Here is a 25,141-nt window from a genome sequence, read left to right as displayed (position 1 = left end):
TCTGGATGTTGTGGGGCTGTCTTGGCTGACACGCCTCTGCAGCATCGCGTGGCGGTCGGGGACAGTGCCTCTGGGGTGGTAGACCGGGGTGCTGGTCCCTCTTTTTAAGAAGGGGAACCGGAGGGTGTGTTCCAACTATAGGGGGATCACACTTCTCAGCCTCCCTGGGAAAGTCTATGTCAGGGTACTGGAGAGGAGAATACGGCCGATAGTAGAACCTCGGATTCAGGAGGAACAGTGTGGTTTTCGTCCGGGCCGTGGAACACTGGACCAGCTCTATACCCTCTACAGGGTGCTGGAGGGTTCATGGGAGTTTGCCCAACCAGTCCACATGTGTTTTGTGGATTTGGAGAAGGCATTCGACTGTGTCCCTCGCGGCGGCCTGTGGAGGGTGCTCTGGGAGTATGGGGTCCGGGGTCCTTTACTAAGGGCTGTCCGGTCCCTGTATGACCGAAGCAGGAGCTTGGTTCGCATTGCCGGCAGTAAGTCAGACTTGTTCCCGGTGCATGTTGGACTCCGGCAGGGCTGCCCTTTGTCGCCGGTTCTGTTCATAATTTTTATGGACAGAATTTCTAGGCGCAGCCAGGGGCCGGAGGGTGTCAGGTTTGGTGACCACACAATTTCGTCTCTGCTTTTTGCAGATGACGTTGTCGTGTTGGCTTCATCAAGCCAGGACCTTCAGCATGCACTGGGACGGTTTGCAGCCGAGTGTGAAGCGGCTGGGATGAGAATCAGCACCTCCAAATCCGAGGCCATGGTCCTCAGTCAGAAAAGGGTGGTTTGCCCACTTCAGGTTGGTGGAGAGTTCCTGCCTCAAGTGGAGGAGTTTAAGTATCTTGGGGTTTTGTTCACGAGTGAGGGAAGGATGGAACGGGAGATTGACAGACGGATCGGTGCAGCTTCTGCAGTAATGCAGTCGATGTACCGGTCTGTCGTGGTGAAGAAAGAGCTGAGCCGCAAGGCGAAGCTCTCGATTTACCGGTCAATCTACGTTCCTACTCTCACCTATGGTCATGAGCTTTGGGTCATGACCGAAAGGACAAGATCCCGGATACAGGCGGCTGAAATGAGCTTTCTCCGCAGGGTGGCTGGGCGATCCCTTAGAGATAGGGTGAGAAGCTCGGTCACTCGGGAGGAGCTCAGAGTAGAGCCGCTGCTCCTTCACATTGAGAGGGGTCAGCTGAGGTGGCTCGGGCATCTGTTCCGGATGCCTCCTGGACGCCTTCCCGGGAAGGTGTTCCGGGAGCGTCCCACTGGGAGGAGACCCCGGGGAAGACCTAGGACATGCTGGAGAGACTATGTCTTCCGGCTGGCCTGGGAATGCCTCGGTGTCCCCCCGGAAGAGCTGGAGGAAGTGTCTAGGGAGAGGGAAGTCTGGGCATCTCTGCTTAGACTGCTGCCCCCACGACCCGGCCCCGGATAAGCGGAAGAAGATGGATGGATGGGTAGTCATTTGTTCAGATTGCTTGTCAGCTTTAAATAGTATAATAAGTGAACAATCAGCATTAAAACAGGATTTAATATATGAAGTACTTATTAATCTTCTTAGGATTCAGGAAATTGGTATAGTCCTGAAGTTCCTATGGGTACCTGCACATTAGGAGTGCAAGGAAATGAAATATGAAAAAAAAAATATGTTTCAACAATAGAAAGGAAGACATAATTTTTACTCGACTTAGAATAGGACATTCTGGTTTAAATAATTAATTATTCACAATAGGGAAACATCAGTCAGGATTATGTGATACATGTAGTGAAGCAGAGAGCATGTACTTCTACATTGTGCAGTATATACTAAAGAAAGAGAGGAGTTATTTAGGAAACTGAGCAACATAGGAGTAATTCATTTTACTATATCAAATCTTCTAATTTGTGCCTCAGGACAGACAAATATTAAGAGAGAAGTTATACGTTTTCTGAAGATAACCGGATTAGAAAGTAGAATTTAAGAAAAAATATATTATTTTTTTCCTTCCTCTTAATGCTTCACACTCCAGTCCAGTTGGTGGCGGTAATGCACCAATCAGTTAGGTTGCCGAACGCCAGTAAACACCAAAGAAGAAGAACCCTTAGGCGCGGGAGGGCGAAGGTTACAAACAACATGGCTGAAGACATGCAGAAAAAGGACAGCTGTGTTGCTGATTGTTTTTAACGCTTTACAGGCATTTCACAGATTAAAACGTAACAAGATGGATTACAGCTATGTTTGAGCAAGAAATAACTTGTCTTTAGTATTTCAAACTTAAGGATTTAATGAAACGGAACCTGTTAAAGAAGGTTTGAGTGAATAAACGGAAGAGCAGCATGAACCGCAAGAAAGACAAGGGCTTTGAGAGCCCACGACCATATAAACTATAAGTATCAAATACACTATTCTCACCGCTTGCATGGATATGATTGCAGTTGTGTTTACTTGCCAAATCAGGACAGATTATTAAAATAATAATTTGCCATTGCGTGAATTTAACGTTATTGTTTGTTTATCTTTTTACAACCCATCAGGTGGTCTGCATCAACAACATCAATTTTCAGAGAAAGTCTGTCATTGTGAGTAACAGTTAGTCATTTATTTTCTAAATCTATGTAGATGAAGCAGAAAATGGGCAGACTTTTAGTATGATGTTTAGACAAGACTTAAATAAAATTATGTGATACTGAACAGATTATAATACAGTATGATAATTATAAATATTATGAAGCTCAATTTAAAAATATATATATTTTGATTATGGCATTGTTAAATGTGCCAGAATTATATATAAAAAATACACACACATATATATATATATATATGTGTGTGTATATATATATATATATATATATATATATATATATATAGTGTATATTAAAAAAATTATTAATTTTAAAAAATTAATTCTCTCTGAATAGGGTTATGTGGAGCTGACCATCTTTCCAACAGTGATGAACCTGAACCGTATTAAATTGAATAGCAAGCAGTGCCGTATCTACAGGGTGAGAGTGAATGATCTTGAGGCTCCATTCATTTACAACGACCCCACACTTGAGGTCTGCCATCATGAATCCAAGCAGTAAGTTCAGTTAAATTCATGAACTTTGTATTTTGCAAAAAATGGACACTTTAAGTAATATTAAATGAGAGGGATCTTTGTTTCTAAGTTTAAAAAATAAAATTTATACAAAAACTGGCAACACATGTCTGGGTGATATTTAATTGCAAAAAAAAAAAAAATTAGGTCCTTTATGCATTATTTTCATGTTTACGTTTTCACATCCATTTTTGCGTTATTTATATTTTAATTATTGTGGAGTGAAATATGACCCACACATTTCTTGTTGAAATTCACCTGTGTATTTCTGTCAGTATTTACTTTCTCATTAGTATTAATATTTTGGTAATCAAGTCTGCTCGTCTTCATCTTGCTACATATTTTCTCTGTATCACTGTGTGGTTATCAGGAGGAACCTGAACTATTTCTCCAGTGCTTACACAGCAGCTGTTAGTGCTGTAGATCCAGATGCTGGAAATGGAGAACTTTCCATTAAAGTTCCTTCTGAGCTCTGGAAACAAGGAGATGGTGAGTAGATCAAGCGATATGAAGTTTTAATATGGAGTTTGTAAAGTGTCTGTTTGAAATAGTTACAGCTCGATTCTTTTGTAATCTAATGGCTTACTTGATGATTTGTTATTGCAGCTATTACATACTCAAATAACAGGAGGAACATGGAGAATGCTCTTTATTGATTATTAGTATAGACATAATAGTAGCAAATTTATTAGACTATACTGCATCATGACATCTTGCCAAGACTAAGTGATAAATTTGACCACTCATGCTAAGTAACACACAGCCTCACTGCGAGCACTCTCTAAAGTTGAGATGGAAGTGAAGAAGCGACAGATCCTTTCTTTCATAATGTCACATTATATCCAAGTTTAACTGACTATCGAAAAAGAAAAAAATGTAGGTTGGGACTTGGTTCGATGAATTGGTTGTTGATAGGATTTTGAGACGTGGGCCAAATCAGCTGTGCGGATCACTCTGCTGTGGTGACCCCTGATAAAAGGGAGCAAGCTGAAGGAGAGAGAGAGAGAAAGAGGGTTTTGAGATTTGGGCTTTGCACTCAAAAATGGAGGCAGATAAGCCTGAGCTTCTGTCACAAGAGAGAAATGTCATTTTCACTGGAACATGCAAAAAAAAAAAAAATGGTAGTTTATTTTTTCAATTGAAAGAAAGTAAATAATCTGGTACCAAAGTGCCAGTGCTTTTGACGTCACAAGTGCTTACTATGCCTCTTAAAAATGCATCAAAAAATGTCTGATCTGAAGATTTTTGATCAGTCAGTTTTAAAACACAGAATTTTGAGTAATAATAATCATAATAATAATCTGTGCTGGTGTGTGTGTGCAGAGATGAAAGTTATGAAGGTGTACATTGAATTTTCCTTGGACCAGCCGAAGGGGGGATTGCATTTTGTAGTACCTGATGTGGAAGGAAGTATGGCAGAAAGAGCAGCTCATGTTTTCTCCTTTGGCAACCAGAATTCCACACGGTAAGCTGCATACGTTCACTTGCATGAAATGGAAGATAATGGTTATGACAGTGGTTATGGTTAAAATTTAGGTTGCCATCACAATTGAATTAAGGTGATTCAGGAAAGTTTTTACAGATTACAGTCCTGTTTCAGCATTATTGTGTACTAGGGCTGTTGGGACCGGCAAAATACTGGAAGTGGCGCATTTCACGGACGACAATCCATAAAACACATTATTAGACTATTATCCAAGGCTACATGATATATTAAACCCATTTAAAAATCATAATTAAGCATACTTGTGAATTCACAAACGCTATGATTTAATTAAATAATTATATGTGATGCAGTTCACACAGTATATGCGCTTTAATTATTTTCATGCGTGTAGGTTACGTTTGTGCGTCTCACTCCGTTCACAGTAGTTCCACAGAAACGTATCATTTACATGCGTGGAGCGTCTCATACTCCATCTCTGCATGTTGTTGTGAGTTTGGGTTTATTATAACATTCATCTGGGAACGCAACGTGCGCCATTTCATCAGATTTGTAAGGTAAATAATTTATAAACCTATGCAAACACTGGAGAATACATTGCGATTTCAAAATAAAAGCTCAAGCTCTTTTACTCGTTTACACGTTTTGATGTCCACATATTCATTTAATTACAGTGGCTATAGCATTTCTGTCCTAAAGAAATGGACAAATATTAAAGATTAAGTGGACATTTGAATTAAATGGTGCTTGGTCAATTTTAAACAAAGATTAGCGTGTAACGTGTAAAAATAATCATCAGGCCGTCGGCGCCCCTGCAGGCCTTTGTTGTAATGCGTAATCTACATTATGTATTTTAACAGTTTTGTTCAAAAGAGAATGAGGAGTTATGTCACATTCTTTCCACTCAGCGTTGCATTTCGGGAAGGCACCACCATATTAGCAGGAAACGCTGTCCGTTCCCATGGTTACTTCTCATTCTTTATACGGATAACTGCTTATTTTTTATTTTATTTTTGCATTTAAGTTAAACAATTATTGATTCTTAATTATATTGTTTGCAGAGAAGAGAAGCTAATTTATCGCAGTGCATGATAATTAGATTTTTGTTTCTTTTAGGTTTTGTAGAATTTCATTTACAATGTTGATCTGATTATCGTTAAAACCGTGTCACCCGCTGGACTCTCGCTGCTGCTTCAGCCGTCATATTAAATTATCCAAATAAAAGTGCGTTCAACAAGCTGACAGAAGTCAATCTATTTCTTTGTTGGAAACTTTTAAATAGCAAAGTATAATTGTTGTCATTATTAATTTTCCCATGGCCAACGAGGACAATCGGTCACATTCAGCGAATTTGTATTTTTATATTTATGTCAGCAAATGACAAGCAAAATCAAATCCCTTTGTGAACAGTTTATGGCATTTTAAAATGCTAGTTTAATGTACTAAGACAGTGATGCTAAAAGACATGCAGGTGAGCTAGAAAGTTAACGCCACATGTTTAAACAAAGCTCCTCCCTTTAGAAAACCGTAAAGTAGAAGGCGCTTATGCATTAAGACAGTGATATTAAATGTTCATATTTTGGACTCATCTGTTTTTCTGCACATATTATGATTTATTAGAAAGGTGTGTACAGAATGTAGTCTTTTATTGTCACTGTCTCTGTGCATTAAGCTTGTTCTTATGAGAGGAAAATGCTTAACGTAAATAAACGTGTTGCGTTCATATTTTGACCTGCGTATCTGCACATAGCATGCTTTACAAATTTGTCTTTATCACTGTCTTGGTACATTAAGCCACTTGAAGCATTTTAGAAAGTCCTCTGTTCAAGTTCTAATTCACAAGTCTAGTGAGAGTCATACTAGAAAAGAAGGTAACGTTAATTATTAAACCAACAAAATCAAATCTTTAAAAAAACACAGAAATGTGATTCTTTTATTGAGTGAGAGGCAGTAGGTTTAATTAGTGACTAACAGAAAATCTTCTCCGCGACCTGCTTCCTTTGGTGTTTTTACACAGAAAAAAAGGTGAAAAAACATACTGTTTTATCCAGTTCCCCCTCAGAACGATTATCTGAGTTGCTATTGCAATTCTCGAAGCAGCATGAATGACATACAGTGGTGATATTTTTCACAATCACGACAAAAACAAAACAAATACTGCCCTAAACTCAATAGCGGAAAGGCAGCACTGTCCTGCAAATATGGCGGATAAACAAAGCAGTTTCCCAGAACTCAATGCGGCGTTACGTCACATTCTCATTCTCTATAAAACCATATGATTTCTTGCTTTTTATACTTTATTTGAACTAATTATTGCATCATTGCTATTATACATGTATTTTACATCTTTTTAAAAGCTATTGTTCACTTACATCTATTTTTATTACCACAAAGAAATTATTATAATAATAGGGCTCTATGAAATCCATTTTATTTCCAAATTCAGTTTTTTCCATTTTCATTTTTCTATACTGTTTTAATGGTTAAATTAAATTTTATTAATCAAAAAGCCTGTCTAATTAATTGAGTTTTACAGTTTTATTTGTACCAAATTCTGTTTTCCATTATTTTCTGGATTCCATTTGAATGGTTCCATTAAATTTTAATAATCAAAAGCATCTCCAATTAATTGATTTTATATTTTAAAAAAGTATTTTTATTTTTTCAGAAATACTGCACATTGACATTTTTCATCTAAATAAATTCTGGTAAATACTCCTTTAAAAAGTGTTTTTTTGATTATAATTGTATTATTAGACAAGAACACGTGGATATGTTGTCATTCTTACACTATAATACTGAACTTTGATTTCAGTGATTTGGACTATGAAGGTTTCATTTGGTTTAATAAAAATATTCTTAAGTAAAATTGTTGATTTTTGTGGGAAATTAATCGTTTAGGTTAATCGAAATAAAATAGTCGTTAGTGGCAGCCCTAATGTTCATTTGTCTGTATGAGTATAATAGCATTTGATTGTTGTTATTTCCAATACTGAATTATGTTCTCCACTAGGTTCTGGTTTCCATGTGTAGACTCTTACTCCGAGCTGTGCACATGGAAGTTGGAGTTCACAGTGGATGCCTCCATGGTGGCAGTGTCCTGTGGGGATCTAGTGGAAACAGTTTACACCCACGACATGCGCAAGAAAACCTTTCACTACATGCTGCCCATTCCCACTGCGGCCCCTAACATTTCCCTGGCTGTGGGGCCCTTTGAGATTCTTGTGGATCCCTACATGCATGAGGTGAGAGAAAATGTAATATACTGTAATTTTTAGTTTTAAATCTATAGTTTAGTAGTTTGGAGATGCACGATATTGGATTTTGCCGATATGTCGATATTTTTCAACTGTTTTTGGCCAATTGCCAATACGATATATTTCCTTTTGTTTGGAAACAACACCAAGACTCTCCTGTGTGGATAAGCAAATAATTTTTAATTTTGGTTAGTTTTTAACAAACTTATTTGTTAGAATTAATTAAACAATAATGAAGTTATTTTATAATGACAGTACATTGAAGCTTTTAAAATAACTATAAATAAACTATATATCAATTGCTGCTTTTTTTTGTGAAAGATGCAATAGTAACCGTAACATTGTTTTAAGATTTAATATTTGTAGAAGGTCTAAAGCAAAAGAGTTCTAAAAATTCTGAAAATCTCTTAGAGCTCATAATTTGTTTAAACAAATTTACATATTACACAATTAATAAATCAGTATATATAAAATTATTTAATTTACAAGTGTCATGTTTTTTTGTTTTTTTTTCCATGTAAGCTATAGCTTCTGACCTTTAAATCAAAACATACTCATGATTTTTTGACATCAATTACTGCTTTATTTAAAGCTGCAGTCTGTAACTTTTGGCACTTTTTGTAACTTTTAGCGGTTAATAAACAGAACTGCGTGTGTCTTGTGGAAGAACACTGTAGCCGGAGCTACTTCTCTCTGTTTATGTCTATGAAGAATCATGGAGGTACTGGGCTACTCTGCAGCTGTTCCTACCCAAACCAGTTTAAAATAGTCTGAATATAAACACTTCAGGGCTCGTAAAATTTCTAGATCCCTGGCAGCCCTTCGGCAGGTACTCTTCAGATTTTAGTAGCCCGAAAATTAATTTAACTAGCCCAAATAATAATAAAAAAAATCTTTTTTTTAAATATAGAAAATCAGATCGGAGTCTAATCGTCAATCAAAAATATTTTCAATACACAAATATCAACAAATATGAAGGAAGGAATTTGATTTCACTATTTACAAGGTATCTGCAGATTTATGACACATTTTAAGAGCTGTACAAGTAAAATGAACAGTATGAGCGAGGTTGGACAATGTCTATGGTAACATACAGTATTAAGCCATAAAATTACATGATTTACAGTTCAGATGCAGGTTTTCACAAAAACAAAAATCTTATACAACAGCATTTCAGCCTTAGACCATTTTTATTAAAAGGGATAAATCAAGCATATAAATTATTATATTAAATTAAAACTAATAAATATTACTGTCTAATTGTTTAGATTTTTAGAAGGCACATTAACTTCTTTCTCATTTACAAATCTGTGTTTGCTGCTTAAAAACAATCGTTGATATTTGCATTGATCTGACCATAAAAGAAAGGCTTATTGGAAATGCAAATTTATTCTCTGCCACGAGGTGGCGCTTTAGGAGCAGCTTAATATAGCGGTTTCCAGAACACAATGAAGCACCGTCCACGCTCATAAACGCTGCTTTATCAGGCATTATAGGTAAGATGAAAGGAAAATGCCACCAACACGTTTCTGAAGAGAGTCGGTTCCCTTCAGATACATTCACATAAAGACATCCGTGCCGTGTTTTGATTTGAAATGTGCAGCGCTCATATTTATTCAGTGACATTATTGCCTTTTGAAGTTTAATCCAGCCGTATCGCCATTCTTGGCTTTCTGTCCCCAACTGTAAGACCTCTTTAAATTATAATTAAGACATTTCTTTCTCCTCAACTAAATTGAAGAGTTTTTAAAGGATTAGTTCACTTTTAAAAAACTTTTGCTGATAATTTACTCACCCCCATGTCATCCAAGATGTCCATGTCTTTCTTTCTTCAGTCGAAAAGAAATTAAGGTTTTTGATGAAAACATTTCTCCATATAATGGACTTCAGTGGGACCCAAACGGTTCAAGGTCCAAATGACCGTTTCAGTGCAGCTTCAAAGGGCTTTAAACGATACCAGACGATGAATACGGGTCTTATCTAGCGAAACGATCGGTCATTTCAAACATTAATAAAAACGTTTAAGTTTTATAAGCACAAATGCTTGCCTTGCTCTGTTCTGTGATGCGCGTTAATGACGTCACGTAATACGCAATGACGTTGAAAAGGTCACGGTTGAGGTAGGCGGAAGTACCGAGTCAGTGTTTACAAATGTGCGGAAGGAGGACCATATACACATATTCAAATGCTTTGTGTCAGTTTATCGTTTAAAATGCCCATTTCGTGTGTGTATCCTGGGTGTTTTAATATTAAAAAGCCTACGGACTCGGTACTTCTGCCTACCTCAACCGTGACCTTTTCCACGTAATTGCGTATTACGTGACGTCACGAACGCGCATCACAGAACAGAGCAAGGCGAGCATTTGTGCTTATAAAACTTAAACTTTTTAATTTATTTTTGAAATGACCGATCGTTTCGCTAGATAACACCCTTATTCATCGTCTGGTATCGTTTAAAGCCCTTTGAAGCAGCACTGAAACTGTCATTTGGACCTTGAACCATTTGGGTCCCACTGAAGTCCATTATATGGAGAAATGTTTTCATTAAAAACCTTAATTTCTTTTCGACTGAAGAAAGAAAGACATGGACATCTTGGATGACATGGGGGTGAGTAAATTATCAGCAAAAGTTTTTTTAAAAGTGAACTAATCCTTTAAGGACCTGCGTGAGCCCTGTATTTTAAGGTACCCCATCGGGCAGGGCAGTGATGCATTTTGGTAGCCCCACTGGAAAACACAATAGCCTCGGGACGTCGGGCTAGCGATTTTGCGAGCCCTGCACTTATTATAGGTGTACCATATTGATTCAGGACAAGCCAAAAACATGGTTTGGAAAATGGATTCATGATGTGCTTGCTGCTTTTATAAATTTTGAACACAAATTTACGAACTGCAGCTTTAATCAGAAACACAGTCTAAATGTTATTTGTGTATTTTACTTTCATTTTATTAAAAGTAGGCCAACAGCACCCCCTACCGAATTAAAACTCCTTAACAAATGGGCATTAGGACCCGGGAAAGCTGCCACTGCACAGTGCTATTACTGTTTACTCTATCATACTTCAAATGCATCAATCTGTATGTGCATTCTCAGTTTAAATGCAGCGATCCAAAGCAGTGAATCTAATCACCATTCAGGCAAAACTTTGCTTCAAAAATTATGCACATTGCTGACGTGATCTAATTGCTAGCACATGTGAGTTAACCTATTTCTCTTATTGGCAAGACATCGGAATAATTTTTCAAATTGGTCTGATGCCGATATGTACATTTAAAGCTATTATCAGCCGATTCTGATATTGTGCATCCATAGTTGCAGGGTACATAGCATGGGTCATTAAAAAGTATTAAAAGTCGCTGTGAATTAATTTTTTTTTGTTGAATGTGGGTAATTTTTTTTTTTTTTTTTTTTTGTCTGGACATTCCCTTCCTTAGGTCTAGGGTTACACAATCAAAATAAAACTGGAATTGTGATTGAATCAGAAAAGTGTGATTTAACCAATTAAATATAGTGATTGTGTTGTGTGCGTGTTTCAAGATAAAACAAATTGTTATTTACTGTGAATTGCCGTCTTTATATATTAGAGTGCAGTAGCGGACAAAACATTGAATTGGAGACAGAAGCCAATGCTTGTTATTAACCTTGTTATTATTGTTGTCATGACACTTTAGATTAGGGAATACGTATTAGATATTTAAGAGTTTTCCGTCAATAAACTCCTTAATTTGCTGCCTGTTGGTTATGAGTAAGGTAGTTGTTTGTAGCAGTTATGTTTAGGTATTGGGCAGGGTTAAGGGATCTAGAATATGGTCATGCAGCTTCTGCTTTATAAGTACTAATAAACAGCCATTATGCTAGTAATATGCATGCTAATAAGCAACTGGTTAATACTTGGAGTTTGTGCTCTGCAATTAACCCATCCAAAGTGCACACACACACACACACACACACCGTGAACACACACCCGGAGCAGTGGGCAGCCATTTATGTTGCGGCGCCCGGCGAGTAGTTGGGGGTTCGGTGCCTTGCTCAAGGGCACCTCAGTCGTGGTATTGAGGGTGGAGAGAGCGCTGGACATTCACTCCCCCCACCTACAATCCCTGCCGGCCCGAGACTTGAACCCCCAACCTTTGGATTACTATTCCGACACTCTAACCATTAGGCCACGACTTTTTTCAGATCTCAATTTTAAGTTATTGCAGCTTTATTTGTTTATAATACACTGTTATGAATCAAATATATCATGCTTTCACAGGTGACTCATTTTTGCCTGCCTCAGCTTCTGCCACTGCTGAAGCACACCATGTCCTACCTGCATGAGATTTTTGAATTCTATGAGGAGATCCTTACCTGTCGCTACCCTTATTCTTGCTTCAAGACTGTCTTTGTGGATGAGGCTTATGTGCAGGTCTCATCATATGCATCCATGAGCATTTTCAGGTAAACAAGCTCTTTTTTTGAAAGTAAAAATAACTTTTGTTTACAACAGTATTTATTTTTCCAATGGAAAAGTCTTGTTTTTTTAAATCAGTGTAGAATTTCTATACCTGTGTCTTGACCTTATCATCACTCTTTTGTGTATTAAACGCAATCTGGTAAATATAGACAACTTCATTTTAATGAAAAATAACGAATGAAAAAAACTAAACATAATCTATGGCAAAAATACTATTATAAACTAGGTTAGTGGATAATTCAGCAGCAAAAGATATTCTAGAAAAATCATGGTTGTAAAATTATAAAATCTAAACATTTAGTGAAACAACAATTTAATGGGGAACAAATAAACGTTAAGTGTAGGACTAATTCTGGTAAAGTGTCACACATTGCTCTTTGTATTGTTGTAAAATCATTCATGAAATACATCATAAAAGGCAATTCAGTCAAAAGTATAAGGCGACATATACACCATTGAATTTACATTTATAAACATGAGATTTTGCCAAAACCATTTGCTCTGGAACAAATAATAGATTAATGAGACCAAAGCCTGCCTGTTAGATTTACCCAAAACAAATTATATCTAATGTTTAACCTAGGGATGCAACGATACCATTTTTTCAGAACCGATCTGATACAGAAAATTCTGAGTATCTGCCGATACCGATCCGATTCTTTTTTTTTTTTTTTTAAATCAGTGTAGAATATCTATACATCTGTGTGTTGACCTTATCACTACTCTTTTGTGTACTAAACACAATCTGGTAAATATAGACAACTTCATTTTAATGAAAAATAACGAATGAAAAAAACTAAATCGATGACAAAAATACTACTATAAACTAGGTTAGTGGATAATTCAGCAGCAAAAGATATTCTAGAAAAATCATGGGTGCACAATAACTATAAAATCTAAACATTTAGTAAAACAATTTAATGGGGAACAAATAAAAGTTAAATGTAGGACTAATTCTGGTAAAATGTCACACATTGCTCTTTGTATTGTTGTAAAATCATTCATGAAATACAAGTAAAAGTATTTAAATGTATATACTATAAAATTAAAAGACATTTCCTTTAAATGTATAGCACAGTAATGAAGGCAGCAACATAGAACAAGAAAGACTATTAATAATCTTTCATTGTGCTAAAGGGCTGGGCGATATGGTCAAAACAATTATCACTATAATTTTTTTCATATCAGTAGATATCGATAATTATCAGCATAAATCTCAAATCTTTATTTCTTTCAAGTTTAAAGCCAGATTTTTGCTCCAAAGTGAAAGTTGTAGAAACCTGACCATTAATTTTCCTTAACAAAATAAATATCTAAGTATAAAAATTAATTTCTTAGTTTCTACATGTTCTGAGTGATATTGTTTCAAATAAAGAAACAGGTTTGGGTTGGCTAATATTATTAATAATATCACTTAAATGTCACTTGTCTAATAATATCACTTGTCTCTTAGAAATGTACATTTGATAGTGGCTTGATTTAGGATGCAGAGGTCAATTTTTGTTCATTATCAAAATCAGTAACATCTTTAAAAAGAATTTAGCAAGCTCAGTTTTATATGGTTAAATGTATTATTTAATTGAATTAAGCATTGGTCTTCCATGGTTAATCACAAATACATACTATAATTATATACCATTACTCCTGTAATAAAATTAAATGCGAATATCCCACATTTCTGCCACAATATCATGCAGTGAGTGTTACTACAGTGAAGGCCATTTCACACTGACCGTGATGTGAAAAAGTGAGGCGACGAACAGATATGTGTCTTGTATATGGATTTAACATCGTCCGCTGCTCAATATACAGGCTTGGGGAGTAACGGAACACGTTACGTAATCAGGATACAAAAATCTAGTAACTGTAATCCGTTACAATTACATCATTAAATACAAAGTATTCAGATTACGGATACATTTTGTAAAAAGTGGGAATACTATCAGGATTACATTTGTTTTATTAAAAATTAAAAAAATTAAATAGATTTTGAAATAACTCTATATTTAGCACTGCTTCATTGTTTCTGGTTCTGTTGACATGTTCACGCACGTGAGCCACCTGCTGGTGCGTGCGCAAATAACACCCATCTACAATTATTCTCCTCAAACCCGGGATGAGACGCTGCTACAGTTAATTACGATACTTCCTGCTGGGAAAAACGTTTTCATGTCTGGAAATTTCACAGTTATTTTGTCTTCAAAAAGGATAGAGGAAATAACATAGTTGTACAGCGTAAGCTATGCATGAAGACTCTTGCTTTAACGAAGGCTACTCAACCAACTTGAACATTTTGCAGGTACAATAGCTTGGAAGTCATCATGTTAGCTAAACTTGTGTTAGTGATTTAAAATTCCATGGTGTGCATGACTGCAGTTGTGTGCAAGTTTGCTAGCGGAAAAGTCCCCACACCACGGATCAGTCAATGAAATAAAGATCATAGCATTTCACATTTCGACATAGACTTAAAATAGACTAATATGTATATGGTGTAAATTTTTTAATGTTGTTTATAAACTGTATTTATTTTTACTTGTAGGCTACGTGTAAAAGAAGTAATAAAATAATAATAATACAAATAAAACTGTAAAACTAAACTGTATAGCCACTAGATGTTTGCATAGCCTTTTATATAAAAATATTATTTTAGTAACTTATCATTTTTAAGTTAAATTGTGCTTTGTTGGTATAATGTCTGATAGAATGTTAAAAAAATGTTCAGTGTTAAGTAAATATTTTTAAATTGTTGTTTTGTAATAGATTTTATTTGAAAAGCAGGACAAAACAGTAAAAAGCACATTTTGGCTATTTAATTTATGCAGTGGTGAAAAATATGGCATATTCGGCCATTTGTGTTTGGTATTTGGAAAGTTAACGCGCTCTGACTCATAACACTTGCACACGTGGAAGATAGGGGTGTAAGAAAATATCGATACACGTGAGTATCGCAATATTTTGTTTGGCGATACTGTATCGATTCTCCAAAACGGAATATCGATATTAAAAAAAAAAAAATCATAGATTCATGGCAGTTGTTTCGTTTTGAGTTCATATCCCGACCGCTAGATATCAGTCTTCATCTCTGAACTTAAACAGTGACAGGAAATACTAGCATTAGGGCACTCCACTAATATTAGCGATAATATAGTTTGCTGCCAGTAATGGAGGATGAAAGAATTGTTCCAGCTCTCGTTTCGATGTACAAAGCTGAAGTGTGGCGCCATTTGGGCATTTGTGGTAATGTCCACCCTGGGACCGCAGCGCGAGTGCAACCGGTTTTGCCGCATGCCGCGTCCAGTGTTGAAGAGCCTTTGCGTGGGGGGCGGTAGAGTCGCCACACAGCTGCAGCTTTCTCTCATAATTCGGGAGTGTTTTGTGCAGTTGGGGCGGTGCTCGCGTCGCGGTCTCTGCGATTCCACGTGGAACATAAACACAAACTGAAAAACCTGTGAAGTCCAAGTTGAAGAGTTCTCAATGTTTAACATCTGTATTTATTTGATTGTTTTACAATTGTTTTGTTTTCTTTAGGAATCCTGCAAGAACTTTATTTTTCATTGATATTAAGTACAATAGTGTGTTCTGCAGTGTGTTCTGGTTAAACTTTATTTATTTTTTGCTAAGGTTTGCATATGGTGGTGTGTTCTTAATGACAGCTTTCCTAAAAAATATATATCCTATTCCTAAAATAAGAAATATCCCAATATATAGCCTTGCTTACAGTATCGCAATATATCGTATCGCAACCCCTGTATCGTGATGCGTATCGTATCGCCAGATTCTTGCCAATACACAGCCCTAGTGGAAGAAAACGGACGCTCCAGATCACATAATTCAGTGGAGAATTAATAGAAATGATATTAAGAATATGTGAGAATAAATATACCAGATACCAAAGATAACAAGAACTCGGCTTCCACACTCTTCTCTCTCGGAATCACTCTGAATACTCTTCTTCGGTGTTTGTTTACACTAGTTTTCGAAACAGCGCCACCACTCTTTACCTTTTTGTGCAACAGCAGCTGCTCCACGCAAGTGATCTAATTTCAAATCTGATTGGATGGCCGTTTCATTGCGGAGCGACGGGGAAAAAATAAACGCACAGGACGGAAAAAAAAATCTTCGCTTTTTTGCACCACAAATGATTGCACCTGATGTGAAAAGCCCCATAGGGATCTACTGTTTCGATTCAAAAGCGTCATTGTGCCGAATTTTCGCTTTCAGTGTGAAAAGCCCTTAAATTCATGGGAAATGATGGCGATGTGTAAATTGAAAAGTCTTCTGACTCCTTTTTGGTTTTAAACTAGACACGCTTCACATTGGATCTGTGCGCAGAATGATGCACTTGAAGCAACACGGAGTCACAGCGCTCCGCATAGAAAAGGAAAGAGATATTGATGCGTATTGTATTAAATCTGTGTGATTTTTTTTTGAGCCTTTTCTCTTAACAGTTTTAAATTTCATGAAATTTCGCTCTTGAAGAGAGTTTCATCATTTTGACTGTAGTAACTGAACGCGACAAGCAGCTTGAATGTTAAATGGAGGATGACAGCAGCAGTGGAGAGAAGAGTTTACATGAACCTGAATTTAATTACTTAAATTAATCTGTACCACACGTTAAACTATGGAACGGCTTCAGAACACTTGAAACTTTATGGTGCTTTATAATGTTTTTGTGCCTTTCGTGGGGCTCAACATTAACACCGAATACTACACAATATCGAATTTGGATCGGTCTCATCTGACCGATACCTGATCCGGCAGAAAATGTCTGTATCGGAGGCGATACTGAGTATCAGATCAATGCATCCCTAGGTTAACCACTATAGAGACATCAGAGCCAGCTGCAAATTCCAGAAGATCTGGCCGAGGTGAGACGCTCTCGGCGGGTTTGAGCGCTGAATGGCTGCTGACGTCCTGGAGCTCACATCTCCGAAAATGTCGATGCAAATTTTCAAATAGATGTTATCTTTAATAACTGCCTAATAATTAATTTGAAGTCCAAACAAGTTCTCACATAAAAACTCTTAAAACTACATTCCGTGACACAAAACAGTATTTAAAAAAAAAAATATTTGTGGATTTCGGCAAGCGGAGTGATACAAACGGTGAAACGGCTGTTGTTCTGTTGGACTCTAAGGCTACATCCATACGAAGCCAGAGCTTTCCCTATCTCAACTTTTTTTTTACCCTCGTCTCAAGAAATAGGTGTACACATGAAACCGACACAAAACGATTTAGTATACATGGGGTTGGGAGGGTTACTTTTAAAATGTATTCCATTACAGTTACGAATCACTTAAAGATTTCAGTAACGTAATCCAAATACCACAATATAAAAGTAATGTAATCTGATTACTTTTGGATTACTCCAAGTTACATATTTAAATAAAGTCAAAAGTAGTTTTATTTAACTATGATTTAAAAAAAAAATAAAACTAATAAAAACTGTGGTAAAAAACTATTTGAAACTATTAAAAATCGTGTCTTGTTTCACCATCTATATATTACAGCCCATATATATTTAAAAGGCTATGCAGACATCTAGTGGCTAAACAATGTAGTACTATTTTTATTTTTATTGTTTTTTTGTTTTTTTACATGTACAAGTAAAAATAAATATAGTTTATACACAACATTAAAAAAAATTACACCATATACGTCTATTTTAAAATAAGCTTACACGTTGAAATGTATGTGAAATGCTATGATCTTTCTTTATTACATTGACTGATCCGGGGTGTGGGGACGCTCGTGTTAATTTCTACATTTTCCAGCTCATTTTCGTTAGAAAACTTACACACAACTGCAGTCATGCACACCATGGAATTTTAAATCACTAACAAACCCTAAATTTGATCTAACATGATTTCCATGCTAGTCGTACCTGCAAATGTTCCAGACCGTTGAGTAGCTTTTTTTAAAGCAAAAGTCTTCATGCATAGTTTATGCTGTACAACTGTTATTTCCTTTCTTTTTTGAAGACAAAATAACTGAAATTTCCATTAAGATGAAAGCGATTTTCCCAGCAGGAAGCATCGTAATTAATTAATAGCAGCGTCTCATCCAGCGTTTGTGGAGAATAATTGTAGACGGGTGTTATTTGCGCACGCACCAGCTCACATGAGTCAGCATGTGTCAACAGAACCAGGAACTACTGTATGATGATGCAGCAGTAAATATACAGGTCCTTCTCAAAAAACTAGCATATTGTGATAAAGTTCATTATTTTCTGTAATGTACTGATAAACATTAGACTTATATATTTTAGATTCATTACAACACAACTGAAGTAGTTCAAGCCTTTTATTGTTTTAATATTGATGATTTTGGCATACAGCTCATGAAAACCCAAAATTCCTATCTCAAAAAATTAGCATATGTCATCCGACCAATAAAAGAAAAGTGTTTTTAATACAAAAAAAGTCAACCTTCAAATAATTATGTTCAGTTATGCACTCAATACTTGGTCGGGAATCCTTTTGCAGAAATGACTGCTTCAATGCGGCGTGGCATGGAGTCAATCAGCCTGTGGCACTGCTGAGGTGTTATGGAGGCCCAGGATGCTTCGATAGTGGCCTTAAGCTCATCCAGAGTGTTGGGTCTTGCGTCTCTCAACTTTCTCTTCACAATATCCCACAGATTCTCTATGGGGTTCAGGTCAGGAGAGTTGGCAGGCCAATTGAGCACAATAATACCATGGTCAGTAAACCATTTACCAGTGGTTTTGGCACTGTGAGCAGGTGCCAGGTCGTGCTGAAAAATGAAATCATCTCCATAAAGCTTTTCAGCAGATGGAAGCATGAAGTGCTCCAAAATCTCCTGATAGCTAGCTGCATTGACCCTGCCCTTGATAAAACACAGTGGACCAACACCAGCATCACTGACTGTGGGTACTTGACACTGGACTTCAGGCATTTTGGCATTTCCCTCTCCCCAGTCTTCCTCCAGACTCTGGCACCTTGATTTCCGAATGACATGCAAAATTTGCTTTCATCCGAAAAAAGTACTTTGGACCACTGAGCAACAGTCCAGTGCTGCTTCTCTGTAGCCCAGGTCAGGCGCTTCTGCCGCTGTTTCTGGTTCAAAAGTGGGTTGACCTGGGGAATGCGGCACCTGTAGCCCATTTCCTGCACACGCCTGTACACGGTGGCTCTGGATGTTTCTACTCCAGACTCAGTCCACTGCTTCCGCAGGTCCCCCAAGGTCTGGAATCGGTCCTTCTCCACAATCTTCCTCAGGGTCCGGTCACCTCTTCTCGTTGTGCTGCGTTTTCTGCCACACTTTTTCCTTCCCACAGACTTCCCACTGAGGTGCCTTGATACAGCACTCTGGGAACAGCCTATTCATTCAGAAATTTCTTTCTGTGTCTTACCCTCTTGCTTGAGGGTGTCAATGATGGCCTTCTGGACAGCAGTCAGGTCGGCAGTCTTACCCATGATTGCGGTTTTGAGTAATGAACCAGGCTGGGAGTTTTTAAAAGCCTCAGGAATCTTTTGCAGGTGTTTAGAGTTAATTAGTTGATTCAGATGATTAGGTTAATAGCTCGTTTAGGGAACCTTTTCATGATATGCGAATTTTTTGAGATAGGAATTTTGGGTTTTCATGAGCTGTATGCCAAAATCATCAATATTAAAACAATAAAAGGCTTGAACTACTTCAGTTGTGTTGTAATGAATCTAAAATATATGAAAGTCTAATGTTTATCAGTACATTACAGAAAATAATGAACTTTATCACAATATGCTAATTTTTTGAGAAGGACCTGTATAGTGTTATGCCAAAATACTCATTTAATTTTAAACAAATGTAATCCTGATAGTATTCCCGCTTTTTACAAAATGTAACTGTAATCGGAATACTTTGTTTATTGATGTAACTGTAATGGATTACAGTTACTAGATTTTTGTATCCTGATTACGTAACGCCGTTACATGTATTCCGTTACTCCCCAACCCTGAGTATGCATGATAGACCAGTATTTAAAAAGACAATCGTTCAGTTTTTGTTCATGTTGTTGTTGCTGTTACGTGACGTAGCGGTGTCTGACTAGGGTTGAGACGTGGGGTGATGACATCATTGTTTCACAAAATATATACGGATTGGCTGTACACGTGAAAATGCAAGGGTGTCATTTTCAGATTTATCCACTCTGTGACCCGGTTTCAAAATATAATGGTTTCACGCTCCCAAAATGCCGGATCCATCTGGACGAAACCGATATAAATTCTTGCGTATACATATAAATGCGTCTCCATGTGGACGGGGTCTAATATTACACTCTTATCAGCTAATCAGAATCGAGGACCAGAAAGAACAGTTGTATAAATGTGTGTGTATATATACAGAATTTTATCATGATTTTGGGTTTGTGGTGTTCTTCTCAGTACCAACCTCCTACACAGTGGCATGATCATAGATCAGACTCCTGTGACCAGGCGCTGTCTGGCTCAAGCTCTGGCCCAGCAGTTTTTTGGATGCTTCATCTCTAGGATGTCCTGGTAAGTAGAAGACAAGATCATTGTGATTAACTGTTTATAAGCAACAAGAGCGAATCAAATAATAGATACAAACAGGCTGATAAGGTCAGAGCAGTTTGATGACCAGCTTGTCCCTAGATACGGTTCTAATAACTTTTGCTGAGAAGATATTACTGCTTAATTTCAGAAGATTAACTCTTCTCTTCTTTATTCTTTTTACCACGAGAATGTGGCAACACATACCTGGGGTACCCAGCTTAAACGTTGCAGTGAAACCCTATAGTTTGAAAGGCTGCACGTTCTGCTGAACGCATACACCAGTAGTGCTTCAACGGACAAAAACACACAATTATTTCAAAATATGCAGTTTTGGAGAGTTACCCCGTAAACGTAGTCTTAAATGAGCTATAAAGTCTTGAGTTTGGAGAAAATATGATATGTGTCAGATCCGTGTCATGCGCATCAGGTTTTAAAGAGACATCACTGATTTTAAAGTGAAACCTGCTGAAGTCTGTCATTGATGTAAATCAAAGAAAAAGAGAAATCACTCTACTGCTCTAGTCGCTGATGAACTTTTGTAGCTGAATAAAGATTAATCTGTATAGTTTATGCATATACAATTTATAGTTTGTGAAGATTGTTTTAAAATCACTTAATGTTTCAGAGCCTATTAAATGTTAAAAATAATGATTTTCCATTTGCAGGTGTGGCAAAAACTTAGTTTTAGGCCCTATATATATATATATATATATATATATATATATATATATATATATATATATATATATATATATATATATATATATTAGTGCTGGGCAACAATTAAAATTTTTAATTGCGATTAATCACATGGTTGTCTGCGATTAATCACATTATGCACAAAATTCAATAATGAATTCAAAAGTAGTGTATTGAGTAATTTTTTTCCATTTAAAAGTACTGCAATATGAACAAAAGCGCAATAACATTTTGTTTGCAAACACGTTAAACAAATAAGGTGCTTTTTTTACCGCAGCATTCATTTTACATAGCCTAGTAGTAGTTATAATATTTCTTGAAAATCTCAACTTAAACATTAATGTAATCAAATTAAATATAAAACCAAAGCTATTTGTCACTGCCAGGGCATTAACATTTTTATAGAAAATCATAACACATAACAGACACCTTCCTAGTAGAGAACTGCACTATTGCAGGACCCAACGCAACAGAGTGTGGCACGGGACAACACTTGATGGGTGTGTGCGGGATGCGGGAGAATAAGGGTGTGCACACACTAGGCAATCTTAACCTTGCCTGAGCGCGTTTGACTAGTGTGATCGCTCCGTGCTGCGCTCGGGCGTGGTTCGTTTAGCCGTCCCTGGCTCGGTTGGAAGAGGTGGGCCAGAGCGTGGTTCAGTTGGGCTGAGGTGCGGCACGCATGTAGTGTGTGAACAGAGCACTAAACGCGCCAGAACGCAGATGATCTGGTACGTGCAGCATGATTGTGTGTGTGTGTATATATATATATATATATATATATATATATATATATATATTATGAGAGGGCTGTGTATTATCGCATCCCAAACGACTCAAAATAATAAACCACAGTTAACAAAACGATGCACTCCACTGTGCTGAGTGAGAGCGCTTCTCTGCTGTCTTCACGTGTTATCAAAAACTATTTCCCACTTATGAAGTCGTGATTACGAGCTTGTTGCATTCTTTTCTGTTAAAAATAACCATGAAAAGTGGTTTGTGAATGTTGATGCTTAGCCTAAATAATTTTATCGGGAGGGTCCACGTGAGCGCTCCTGCAGTCTTAGGCCCACCCCAAATGCTCTCATTGGTTGAGATGCATGATGACACCCATCCCAAGCCAGTGATCAACATCCCACCTCACCTGTGACCCATGGCTTGTCTGTATGTGTATTCAGAGCCAGTGAGTAAATGGGCTTTCAAAATAATAATAATAATTATAAATTAATTTAAAAAACACTACATTAATGTGCGATTAAAATAATTGTTGGTGTTAATTAATTAATGCGTTAACGCGATAATAATGCATTAACTTGCCCAGCCCTTATATATAATATTATATATATAAAACTGTTTATATCTTGTACTTTGAATTGCAGGTCTGATGAGTGGGTGTTGAAGGGAATTTCTGAATACATTTATGGGCTCTACCTGAAGAAAACCTTTGGAGTCAATGAGTATCGTCACTGGATTAAGGAGGTATAAAGTCGACAAAGGAGAGCCGATGCTTCTGTCAAACGGCCACAATTTTTTAAATGTTGAACTGTTTGTCTCTTATTCTTCTAACCAACAGGAACTGGACAAGATTGTGGAGTATGAGCTAAAGATGGGTGGAGTCCTGCTACATCCCACCTTCTCTGGAGGGAAAGAAAAAGACAAGTAAACCTCATTTCTATCACTGCTTATTTATACACACTTATCCAAACTTGGACATCATCTTCCTCCAAAACATCATCTTTTGTACGTTTTCCTTTCAGTCCAACACCCCACCTGCACTTTTCCATCAGACACCCCCACACATTGTCCTGGGAATATTACAAGATGTTCCAATGCAAAGCCCACCTGGTCATGAGGCTCATCGAAAACAGAATAAGCATGGAGTTCATGTTGCAGGTAAATGACCTACAACATCCCACATTTAGGAAAGGAAGTGGTATATGTTATTGGTTTTTGAGTTTTTTTTTTATTGGTTTCTGTACTGGTGCAGGTTCCTCTCAAAACCTAATTTATGGACCACCCACATTGACACACACATTTGTATTATCCTCGTGGCTAATTATAAGATGATCAGATACTGTAATCTCAGCCTGAGTTCAATCAACAGGGTTTCCACAGGGCATTAAAAAGCATTAAAAGTCATTAAATGGATTTTGCGAAAATTAATGTTCAGACTGCGATGATCATGTTTAGACAGCAGCGGACTGGAGTAAAACTAAGAGCAGAGAATGTTAATTTTGTAAAGTCAGAAATAAATTGTGTAGTGCAATTGAGTAAGAATGATTCTGATTTTATTACATTCAGCGTAAATGGCGATTGATAATGCACATGTTGAAGCTCGCTCAGCCGGTGTGTGTGTGAGTGCAACAGCACAGACAACTCATAGAACAAACATACTGTGGTAAAAATTTAGTTTTTATATTTATACCATACGATGTGGCCTAGTTAAGAAACATAAGACAACGAGAGTCGATTCTCAAATATCAGCACGATTGCAGATTTGACATTTGATTTTATTCACTCTATAAAATGAGTAATAATCATATACTGATCTCCGAGCAGCACACAGCGGTGTTTTGTTACTGAATGACTTCATTTGAATCAATGATTCAGTGATCCATTTGTAAAGACAGCACTTGCTTGATTCTTGAATGAATCAGCAGCTGTCTGAATGAATCGCTTGAACTAATGATTCAAATGTTCATTAATTAACACAGTCAGTTGACGCCACCTACAGGCAGATTACACTCATATTTTAAAGTATCATTGCATTTTTTCCAACTTTTCATATTCGTATATTAAAAATTATTTAAAGCACTAAGCTTATAACATTATTCATACAGTTGTAATTTTGCAATGTAAATTCATTAATGAAATGTAATAATTTGATATGAAAGATAATGCAAACATTTTTATTAGATAAGGATTTTTTTTTAAATTGCCCTTTCTTTAGTTAGAAAAACACCTGATTTCAGTAAGTAAGAACTGATATAGGTAACAGTTTAAATTATGTAGATTATCTCACATATCCAAGATTATCATCATTGCATTGTCAAATTGAATGGCCTATTACTGGTCAAAGTTTGGGATCATTAAGATTTATTAATATTTTAATGTTTAAAAAAAAGTCTCTTATGCTTACTAAGGCTAAATTTATTTGATCAAAAATACAATAAAAACGATAATATTGTGAAATGATATATATGATCTTGCGTCCTGATTTGCTGCCCAGGAAACATTTCTGTTTATCAATATAGAGAACAGTTGGGCTTATTCTTTTTTTTTTTTTTTTTTTTTTGTGGAAACCATAATATATTAACATTTCAAAAATACAATAAACAAGTGTTTTTTTAATAAATACTTTTATTCAATAAGGACAAATTACATTTATCAAAAGTGATAAAGACATTTATAATGGTACAAAAGATTTTATTTCAAATAAATACTGATTCATTTGAAATATTATTTATGCTGAAATTTATGCTAAAAAGTAAAATGTATCATGATTTACACAAAAATATAAAGCAGAAAAAAATCAGTATTGATGATAATAAGAACCGTTATTAATGATTGAGCACCAATAATCATAAGAGAGCAACAAATCAGCATATTAGAATGATTTCTGAAGGATCACGTGATACTGACGACTGGAGTAATGATGCTGATAATTCAGCTTTGATCACAGGAATAAATTACATTT

The 25,141-nt window shown here is 36.5% G+C and overlaps 1 protein-coding gene across 2 annotated transcripts in view; it reads left to right on the top strand.

Annotated features, from left to right (window-relative positions):
* The first annotated feature begins 2,181 nt into the window (after nucleotides 1-2,181).
* Nucleotides 2,182-25,141, top strand: part of taf2 (TAF2 RNA polymerase II, TATA box binding protein (TBP)-associated factor) — a 67,477-nt gene continuing 44,517 nt past the window's right edge. For both annotated transcript variants that reach the window (XM_079430585.1, XM_079430586.1), the window contains exons 1-11: nucleotides 2,182-2,355; nucleotides 2,494-2,547; nucleotides 2,890-3,050; nucleotides 3,439-3,557; nucleotides 4,392-4,533; nucleotides 7,526-7,757; nucleotides 12,026-12,210; nucleotides 20,611-20,724; nucleotides 22,824-22,923; nucleotides 23,018-23,103; nucleotides 23,202-23,337. In XM_079430585.1, the coding sequence (XP_079286711.1) occupies nucleotides 2,305-2,355; nucleotides 2,494-2,547; nucleotides 2,890-3,050; nucleotides 3,439-3,557; nucleotides 4,392-4,533; nucleotides 7,526-7,757; nucleotides 12,026-12,210; nucleotides 20,611-20,724; nucleotides 22,824-22,923; nucleotides 23,018-23,103; nucleotides 23,202-23,337 (1,380 nt within the window). In that variant the 5' untranslated portion in view covers nucleotides 2,182-2,304. The remainder of the gene's footprint in view (nucleotides 2,356-2,493; nucleotides 2,548-2,889; nucleotides 3,051-3,438; nucleotides 3,558-4,391; nucleotides 4,534-7,525; nucleotides 7,758-12,025; nucleotides 12,211-20,610; nucleotides 20,725-22,823; nucleotides 22,924-23,017; nucleotides 23,104-23,201; nucleotides 23,338-25,141) is intronic.

The sequence above is a fragment of the Barbus barbus genome (assembly GCF_936440315.1).
Source record: "Barbus barbus genome assembly, chromosome: 12".
Classification (NCBI taxonomy): Eukaryota; Metazoa; Chordata; class Actinopteri; order Cypriniformes; family Cyprinidae; genus Barbus; species Barbus barbus.
Note: the sequence above shows the minus strand (reverse complement) of the source record. Positions and strands in the feature narration are given on the sequence as shown.